The sequence below is a fragment of the Elephantulus edwardii genome, unplaced genomic scaffold (genome assembly GCF_000299155.1).
Source record: "Elephantulus edwardii isolate Elephantulus edwardi_28Jun2011 unplaced genomic scaffold, EleEdw1.0 scaffold00065, whole genome shotgun sequence".
NCBI classification, from domain to species: Eukaryota; Metazoa; Chordata; class Mammalia; order Macroscelidea; family Macroscelididae; genus Elephantulus; species Elephantulus edwardii.
In genome coordinates, this window is record NW_006399815.1 from 15,124,807 (window position 1) to 15,135,439 (window position 10,633).

General features: G+C 36.1%; 1 protein-coding gene across 1 annotated transcript in view; it reads left to right on the forward strand.

The window, feature by feature from the left end:
• The window catches only part of CPNE8 (copine VIII), a 400,491-nt gene that overhangs the window by 151,035 nt on the left and 238,823 nt on the right, over positions 1–10,633 (forward strand). Inside the window, exon 6 of the mRNA XM_006888207.1 lies at positions 8,230–8,306. Within this exon, the coding sequence (XP_006888269.1) occupies positions 8,230–8,306 (77 nt within the window). The remainder of the gene's footprint in view (positions 1–8,229; positions 8,307–10,633) is intronic.

Consider the following 10,633-nt stretch of genomic DNA (forward strand, 5'->3'; position numbering starts at 1 on the left):
GGAGTGCAGCTTCTTGCCACTAGAACATTTCTTTCTTTTTTGAGCTGGATTTTATTAGTTGTAATTTAAGTTGTTCTAAGAATTACCTGAAAATTCTATTTTATTTGTTGGTATGCTCTTTTTAAAAAAGAAATCATATGTGATAATAAGTTTGTATTATTATTGTAATGCATTTATTGTTATTCTTTGCTGTTCAGTTCTCCCTTTTACCCCTTATTGTTAGGTCTTTCAGCTGCAATATCAGCTTAATAGATTCAGGGTAATTTTTTTAATTGAAATTTTAATGAAAGTTTATAGAGACTTTGGATTTCCATTCATTCATTGTTGCACATTTTCCTCCTTGCTTGAAAAGTAAAAAAAAACCCACAAAACACCCCAAATAAACAAAAAGCAAAAAAACTTGCATTATTATACATTCCCCCCTCCCTGCCTTCCTCCCAGGACACTCCCCCATGAAGCTCTCATTCTGGACTGATGTCATGAGGAATCCATCATGTATACTGACAAACATTGTTTGTATGCAGATTTCTGAACATCTCAGCTTCAAGAATACAAAGATTCTTACCACTGGGCCAGTAGGCAGTATTGTGATAGATGGAGAAAGGATTGAAATAGTCAATGAATTTATCCTGCTTGGATCTGCAATCAGCATGTTTGGTACCAGCAGTCATAAGATCAGGAGACTTATTTTTATGATCAAGTCTACTGTCAGAGACCTCTCCAAAATACTGAAGTGTAATGATGTCAGGTTGAACAATAAGGTGTGTCTGATTTGTAAGGTAAAAAGGGTGCAGAGAACAAGATGAAGTGAAAAGTAAAAAGGGGATGGAGAACCAGATGAAGTGAAGCAAAGAAGTTTATTATCAGTTCTCAGGAGGGTTTGCTGTCTTAGGCTATGGAAAGGCAGAGTAAGGCAGTAGAGTCGCAAGTGGGGAAACTATAGGTAGTTTTATATTCAGGGGGTTGGAGGTAGGGTGGTCTGTTCGGTGGTCAGCTCTCTGTGGAGGGTGCTGATTGGATGCCCTCTGCTTCTTCCCATATGTGCAGCCTCTTAGGCCCCTTAGGTGGGTTGTGTCATAGCTGACCGTTAGGCAGGATATGACCAGTGGCCATGCTCTCTTCTGATTGACATAGCCATCATACATCAGACTGATAGGAATATCTCCCAGAAGGTGTGGTCAGCATGGAACATAGCCCAGATCCCGTGGCCTTTCATGATTCAGCCCCATGGTCTTTTCTATTGCTATGCATGTGAGAGCTGGACAGTGAATAAGAATGACAGAAGGAGAATTTGAATTGCCTTTGAGTTGAGGTGCCAGAAAAGAGTACTGAATATCCTATGGTCTGCCAAAAGACTAAAAAGGTATACCCTGGAAAAGATGTGACCAGAATGCTCCTTGATGACAAAGTTGGTGAATCTTCGATTCTCATACCTTAGACATATTGCTAGGAGAAGCTAATCCTTTGAAAGGAATATCATTCTTGGAAAAGTGGAGGGCCAGAAAATGAGAAGAAGACCCCATCAAGATGGATTGACATAGTGACTGATGTGATGTGCTCAAGTGTAACAGAGATGATGAGGATGGCATAGGATAAGACAGAATTGAGATCTGTTGTTCATAGGGGTGCTATGAGTTGCACTCTAATCAATAGCACCTAACAACAGCAATAACAGCATTATTTATGTTATATAGAATAAGCTCTTCAACAAATGTTTATTGAGCTCATAGTTTGTAAAGAATCCAATTATTAAAATGATTGACTAAATGATAGCGTTGTTTTATCTTCCACACCTACCTGAAGCTAGGCTTGCACTATGTGTGTTGAAGTTACAGAAAGGTGCCTGGATTAATTACTAAACATTCTAAAATACATACTTTCGTTTCTCTTCAGATCATATAAATCTTTCACCTTTTACTAAACATGCAAAAATACTGTGAACTAATTATAATATCTTGGCAATGGAAACAGTCCCATAACAATAAATGGAAAAGCAGTTTATATAATAACTTTGGTGCTTTAGAGGCCAACTAGTAAGGAGTTGTACTACCAACCCCAAGGCAGGTTCAGATCCTATCCACGAGCTGCTCGATGGGATGTAAGATAGGCAATTTCCTCCTGTACAATTTACTAATTAAATACCTTTGTATATGCTGAGCAAATTATCCGAGAAGCTAGACTCTGTGGAAAGGAGTGTGGCATAAGGATTGGAGGGAGAGTCTTCAATAACCTGCATTATGCAGATGACATAACCTTGCTTACTGAAAGTGAGGAGGATTTGAAGCACTTGTTGCAGAAGATCAAGGAATGCAGCCTTCGGTATGGATTGCATCTCAGTATCAAGAAAACAAAGATTCTTACCATTGGACCAATAGGCAGTGACATGATGTATAGAGAGGAGATTGAAACTGTCAATACTTTCATGTTGCTTGGATCCATAATTAACACCCTTGGTATGATCAGTCAGGAAATAAGGAGATGCATTGCAATGGGAAAATCTGCAATTAGATACTTTTCCAAATTACTGAGGAGTAATCATGTCAATTTGAGGTCTAAGGTACATCTAATTCACACCATGGTCAGTCTTTCTTATTACTAGCTATGCATCTGAGACCTGGACAATGAATAAGGATGAAAGAAAAAGAACTGATACCTTTGAGCTTAGGTGATGGAGAAGAGCACTGAACATTTCATGGATGGCTAAGAAAACAAATAGATTTGTCTTGGAGAGGGTGCAGTCAGACTGCTTTTTGGAGACAAGAATGATGAGGTTTTACCTAACATACTTTGGGCATATTGTTAAAAGGTGCTATTCTTGTAGAGGGACATGGTGTTGGGAATGGTGGAGAGTCAGCAAAGGAAAGGAAGACCCTCAGCTAGGTGGACTGACAAGTATCTGCTGCAGTGGGCTCTTGTGTGTCAGCAAGTGTGAAGAAGATGTCACAGGATAGGATTGGTTTGAGATCTTTTGTTTATAGGGTCGCTATGAGTCATATTTGATTCAGTGGCACCTAACAACAACAACAACAATTTACTGCCTCTGAAAATCTGCTGGAGGGTCAACTATGGGTTGATTCTGACCCAATAGCGCATAACAGCAACAACAATACATATTAATTAATTGTAGTTTCTATCTTCATCTAACTACAAAGTAAATATCTGAAAATATCCAACAAAGGAAACTGCATATTCAATAGAGGCTTCTGTAGGAGTGAGTGGCTGATAAATACAGATTCAGTTTTGCATTTGAGTGATAAACACGCTGTTTGATAGGACTTACACGAACACATCTGTTATAAAACAACTGCATGAATACTCCAATTATATTACCTAAGTGTTCAATAAATAGAGAGATAATGGGTGTGGATTTTCACCATATAATTTTTGTCCACAGTTTACTGATTTACTTATTTTACTTTCCTTTTGTTTCGTAATGATTAAGTTCTTTTTATCTCTTTTGTTTGCCTACCTTTCTAGAACCTACCCTTCTATGGACTTGCTCAGTATTTGCTCAGAGTAATTACAGCTCAGAACTTCTTATACGCAAATGTATTACATCATTGGCCTAATCCACTTATTCATACTAGAGTCTGAAGCTTCTCATCAATATCAGAGAGATGGCGGTCTCTCCATCCCCCATAAAGATTTACATCCTCAAAAACCTGATAGAGGGTTCTTATGACTAGATACCAATGAGCTTGAGTTTGTTGTTTCTGCCAGTATCCATAGTCATAAAGAGTACTAGAATCCCTAGGTTCTTTTTGGGGGGGTTGGTTTTCTTTTTTAATTGTGGGTAGTTGTGACACTCCCCACCCCCATGCTAACTCTTAATGTTGTTATATGCCTGTAAATCAGCTGCCCTGTGTACAGCAGAATAAAACCTTGCCCAATTTGTGCCATTCTCTGTCTCTGCTGTGCTTTAAAACCCATTGTTGCAGTAACTTGTATAGAATTCATCATGTAGAGAATCTCTTCCATTTTTCTAAGCATGGTGTTGATTTCCCGGGATTACGCCTTCCTTATAACAAGTATGTGGGATAGCATCTAACTCCCTTGTTTCTAAGAAGTAACTTGGCTACATTTCTTCTAAGATGCATTTATTTTTTCCTTTTGGTAGTCCATAATTATTTTGAATATTCTCAGCCTATACCGTGATTCAAAGACATCAAAATTTCTTTGGTTTTCCTTAATCATTGTCCATATTATACATGCATCTGTCTGGGCACTCTTAATAGGGAGGTGTGTCCCAAAGACTGCACTCTCTTGTTTGGAATACATCAATGGCTCCCTGGTGAAAGGGGGTCATTCTCTTCTTAGGTGATTTATAGCCTGTGAAAACTCCCTTCTGTGTCATCTATGACTCGGTTCTGACTAGGTGGCAGTTATTACCTAACTTAGATACTGCTGACTCATTAAAATGGTATCCTTGCCATTCACACTTTAAAGAGGTTCTTGATAGCAGCTTTTCCCAATGCAATATATTATTTGATTTCTTGACTATTGCTTCCATAAGTATTGATTGTGGATACAAGTAAAACAAAATCTTTGACAATTTCAGTCTTTTCTCTCTTTACCCTGCTATTTCCTTTTGATTGATTTGCAAAGATTTCTGTTCCCTTTATGTTTATGTGTAATTCATACTGGCTCAAAATAGCAGGCATAAATTCTGAATCTTTAATACTAGGCTCTAAGAACTTCCATGAAACTTGAGGTTGGTTTTATAAATATTTGTAAAATCTATTTTGAAATTGATGTTCTGAGTGCTGTCAAGTCGATTCCAACTCTGAGTAACCCTGTGCCCCATAGGACTTTCTAGGCTGTAATCTTTATGTGTACTGATCACCAAGTCTTTCTCCCATAAAACACAGGTATGTACCAACAACCAGCCTTCTATTTTAAAGTTGTTGCTTGCTCTTGACTCCACCAGGGTTCTCTTAGTAAAGACATGAATTTATGAAGACTATTTTATTTCAATATGTTAATGTTTTACCTTAATGTGAGGGTTTTTTTCAAGTTTCAATAATTTTTTTTCTGTGATCACTATCATGTACAAATGCAGTTTATACCATTTTTCTTTGTTCTGCTTCCCACCATTTAATACAGACTTAGTTTAGATCTTAATATTTTACTTCTTATTAAGTGCTTTTGATTGTTCTGGCTCCTAGGGTTTTTCCTCACTACTCAATTAATTCTACAAAATGATACTTGAATAATCATCTGAATGTACTGTTCTAAGGCTGATCCTGCGTTGCTGAAAGGCTGCCAGTATCTTTTGTACCCAAGGCTATGTTGCTGTTGTTGTTATGTGCTGTTAAGTATAAGTCATAGCAACCCTATAAATGACAGACTGAACCTTACCCTAACCTCTGCCATCTTCACGATCTCTGACATGATCAAGTGCATTGTTAGACTCACTCCGATTTTTTCCCTTGCAGAGAGGACTCCACAGACTTTTATTTTCATTTCAAAAGTCCCACTATTGACTGTAACTTTGACCAAGTTGCTAACACACACGTACCTAACTTGTTTCTACTGTCCTGATTCCGACCTGACTGTCAAGGGATACATCTTTTTTTGGGGAAAAATTATTTCTGACTCACTCTAAGTTCATGCACTCAACCACTCATCTCTTTTGGAGCAATTCTCTGAAGTTTTTATGAGATTAAAAATTACAATGGCAGAAAGCTCAAAGAGCTGCTGGTGGATTTAAACCTATGGCGATACACAGACTTTGAAATAGCACTGGAAGCTGCTATAGAATATGAAGCAAAAGCTTCCTTCTTATTCTACAGACGTCCTTTATCACATTTCCCTGCCCCCCCCTTTTAAATTCTCTCTCTTTTTATGAGTCTTAACATTAGAGTGTATCAAATGTTAGACTGCATACCGAAAAGTCAGCAGTTTGAGTCTAGGAGAAAGGTGGTGAACTGTCAGCTTCTGTGACAATTCATAGCCCTAGGTTCTTGGAAACCCCATGGGGGTGTGCTGAGATAGAAATGAGTCAACAGCAATAGTTATCTCTGGGACCAATAATACCAATTTTACTTTTGTAGCATGTTTTGGAAGCAGGAGTGACATCCACTTCTGAAATAGCTTGCCTCCGGAAATGATGAACTTGGAGAAACGATGAAAGTTATACATGTGTTCAGGTCTTTTGTTCATAGGGTCACTTTGAGTCATCTACGACGCGACAGCACTTAACAACAGCATTTTAGACTATTGTGTTTAATTCTTCTGATTAAATTGAAAACAGAGAAGCAGGATCACTTGGCATATTGAACAGCATTTGGAACATCAGTAAGCTATTAGTTTTGGTTTGCTTCTTTTTACTTGAGATCAGACATTTCTCTGTATTCCCACAGAACTAAGTATAATGTTATATGCAATTGATAAATACACATATAGACATTTATATTGCTTATCAAGCTTAAAACAACATTTTGTTCTGTTTAAAGTCCTTGTGCCTGTTTCTTGAGGTTTCTCCTGGGCCAGCTTACTGATCAAATTGGGAAATCTGTCATTTTCACTTTTAGGATAGAACAGTTCTTTGAAATTTGTTGCAAGCTAATTAGTAGGGGGTATATCTCTTAGATGTGTCCGTGCTTTCTTGAACTCCATATCTAGATAGTGTCTAAATTAATTTTTAGACCTCTGAAGTGGCACTGTATTTATGATACTGAAATTCTTGTCAGCATGTCAATTTCTAGTATCAGATAGTCTGAGCTCTTCTATTTACCGTTTAAATACAAAACACCAACTGCCTAAAATACTTATTTCTTTTCAAGTGAAAGGCAATGTTAATAACAGACTTCTTATTTTGCAGTTATTCAAAGTCCTTAAAATAGGAAAATATTAAGTAATACATTAATAAACTTGATGATGTATTATAGTTAATGAATGTTTATGTTCTGATCATTACTCAATCTGCTGTGTTGTAAATGGTTAACATATTCAGCTGCTTATTGAAACATTGAAGGTTCAAATTCACCCAGAGTGCTTAAGAAGAAAAAATTGATCATCTGCTTTCAAAAAAAAATCAGCCATTGAAAACCCAGTGGAGCATAATTCTATTCTTGTACATATAAGTTAATGATAGCTCGATAGCTGCTTGTTTCTTCTTAGTTACTACTTATTTAATAATTTATCAAATGTGAAGTGAAGGCTAAAGCTTTTAACTAAAACAAGCTAAAGAGCTATTTGGCTGTAATTGTCCAACCCTTGAAGCAGAAGAGGATAATTCACAATGATGAGACATGGTTACATTGCCCAAAGAGATTTATTTGTCAAAATTAGGTTCAGTTTAGTTTAGCAAACATTAACTGGTGGTTCAGCTCATCACAGAACCAAGGTAATACAAAAAGAAGTGGATACACTCCCTGCCTTCTGGAATCTTTAAGTCTAATCAAGAGCATTAACCCTAAAACAAGGCTGGTTTAATACAGAAAAATAAATAGTAAATGATAACAGTAAAATGTAATAACTACCATTCTTTCTTGAAAAAATAAATCTTTAGGACAACTCGATCAAGGAGCTACTAGTAACATTTTAGATGAGGAAATTGTAGACCCTAAATAACATGTTCTGAGGTGATAACTGGCAGCTGTCACTGTATTTCACTACTTATGTATAAGTAGTGCTCATGTAGTTAGCCATTTCTGTCGTATGCTGCCATGAATTGTCCTCTCAACCAACACTTCAGTAGTTTGAGACATCCAAAAGCAAGCCCGTTGTTAATTTAGAACCTGGAAATATTTATCATTTTCATTTTAGCTTATGAAGAGAAGTACAGTGCCTGAAAAAATAAAAAAAAAGCCAAACCTCTCTTAGGTGATTATAAATAACAAAACAGGTGTGAAAATTTATGATGAAAATCATATTGTAAAGCTAGTTCATGTTGGCCAACTCAGTCCAACTTAATTATCATCAAGTTGAACCTTACTTATAACTGACCATCCAGCTTATATTCAGAGGTTACAAATCACATGGGAGGTGATTGCCTATCTATGTCTTATGTGACAGCCGATGGATTCGAACCACCTGCCTTTTGGTTGGCAGTGCAACTCTTTTACCCCCTCAGCCACCAGATCTCAATACATGGTGAGGCAACATTATTTCTTTTCAGAAGTAGGAAAATATTTTATTGCAGCAATGAAAATAATATAAATGAAATGTACAAAATATAGTGTAAATGTGGTTGGGAATGAGCTTTAATCTTTTTATCTATTTTAGGACTTTCTGGGACAAGTGTTTTGTACATTGGGGGAGATTGTTGGTTCACAGGGAAGTCACCTGGAAAAGCCGATAGTGTAAGTATTTTTCAATTTGGACAATGAAATGTTAACTCATTGGTCCATTTCTATTTTGGTGATTTAAACATGTGTTTAAGACAAAAGTGAATTTTAAAATCGTAATTGATTATTTTCTTTCTCCAAAAAAATTTTGACATGCTTATAAAGTATAATGAATGTTTCATTTGTTACATTAAAAATATTCCCACATTAAATAAGCAGATGTAGATAAGAAAATGAGGTGTCCCCCCCTCAAAAATCTAGTCATTCTTAAATTTAGTATTGTTTGGAAAAAAGTTCTTTTTTTTTTTTTGGTGACCAGGACTCTAGAATAGCTAGCACTGACATTTATACCATGTATTTAATAAATACAGTATTAATGACTGAATAGTTTTGAAACAAAATTGATTGGTAGAAAGGCAACTGCTAAATATTGTAACATTTTCTTTGAGTTCTGTAATCTTATTTCATTTTAGATCATTTTTTATAGAAGAATCTTATTTCCTCCAGTTCCAAATAAGGGAGAAAATAAACTCAAGATATTTTTCTTATACCTTTCTTTCACCGTTCATCTTGCTGATCTCATTCATCTTTTTTACTTGGAGTCACTTAATGGTTTATAGAATCATAAGATTTAAGATTATTAAGACAAGAGAAAAATTAACTATAGTCCAGAATGGTTTGGAAAATTCTGAATTCTCTTTACCAATCTTTTAAGAATCTGTATACAATAAAAATAAAACTAGCTAAATCTGTTCACCTCTGATACCAAATATTTGAGATGGCCAAGCCATCTTTCTCACATTTCCTGTCTAAAATTGGATTTTCCATTTGGTGTATCTGATGCCATATGCTTAGAAATTCTCAAGCAATAAATATAAGAATCCTGAATGCTTTCATTTAGCTTGGTTTTCTTAGGAAATTGTTATTGGATATTGGCATGAAAACTTTTGTCTATCAGCTTCTGTTTGGGGAAAGAATGTGTGTTTTATTTTCACAGAACTTTAGTATTTGAGCATAAATACATATTTGAGTATATTTATGCTCACTTTAACATGTAAGTAATAAGTGATATGTGCTACCGGGTGGGTGAACTTTGAAAATTGTGATGCTAATAAGTAAGATGAGCAAGCAACAAAAGGACAAATATTACATGATCTCACTCCTGTAGACTGTTTCGAATAAGCAGACTCATTGAGGCAGAAAATAAAAGTTTCAAGGTCTGGGAGGAAGGGGATAGGCATTTGGTACTTTAATGATTACAGAGTTTTGTTGGAGAAAATGATAAAGCTGTGAAGATAGAAGATTGAGAATTTTGGATTCAATTAATACCATTTAAATTTTAAACTTAGAAACTGTTAAGATGGCTAGTTTTATGTTACAAATATTTACATAAAATAAAACATATTAATGTATTGGGCAAGTCTGCTGTCAGGAATTTCTTCAAATTACTGAGGGGTAATGATGTCAGTTTTGAAGACTAAGGTGTACCTGATTCAGGCTATGGTCTTTTTAGTCATTTGCTATGCATCAGAGAGGTGGACAATGACTATTGATGACAGAAAAGAATTGATTCCTTTGACATGTGGTGTTGGAGAAGAGCACTGAATATCCATGGACTTCTTGGAGAAGGTGCAACCAAAGTGCTCCTTGAAGGCAAAGATGCTATAACCTCATATCACGTATTTTGGACATGTTGCCAGGAGATGTTTTGGTTGGAAAGAGACTTTCCTTGGAATGTCATGCCTGGAAAAGTAAGAATATCAGCAAAAGAGAAGAAGACCCTCGATGTATTAATTGACATAGTGACTGCAGGAATGGGTTTAAAGTGTGTCTAAGATGATAAAGATGGCACAGAGTAAGGCAGGGTTCGGATCTAGTGTTCATAGTGTCGCCGTGAGCTGTATTCAACTGGGTGGCACCTACGAACAACAAAAATAACCAAATAAACATGATAGAAAAAGTTCAAAAAGTTTAGCCAGTTAAAATGCTGTTGAATGGGATTTAATGAATGAGCTAGTTGGGAACAAAAAGACTTTGGAAAGTAAAGCCATGGAAGAGTCTAAGGACATCAGCACCTGGGGATGAGTTACTTGGAAGAGAATAATCACATTTTTGTATAATTATCAAGCTTGGAAGGATAAAATATTGTGTAATCTGTGTACTTACCTTCACATGATGCATGCATTTTTCCATACCTTTCCTCAATATTCGGGAGATTGGGGAGATGATTAGATTCCTTTCTCCATCTCTAATAGGCTCTGAAATCCATGAGACCATTGAGAATTTTAGGTACACGCTCTCTTTTTTTCCACTACAGAACAATCTCACTGATTTCACATGCA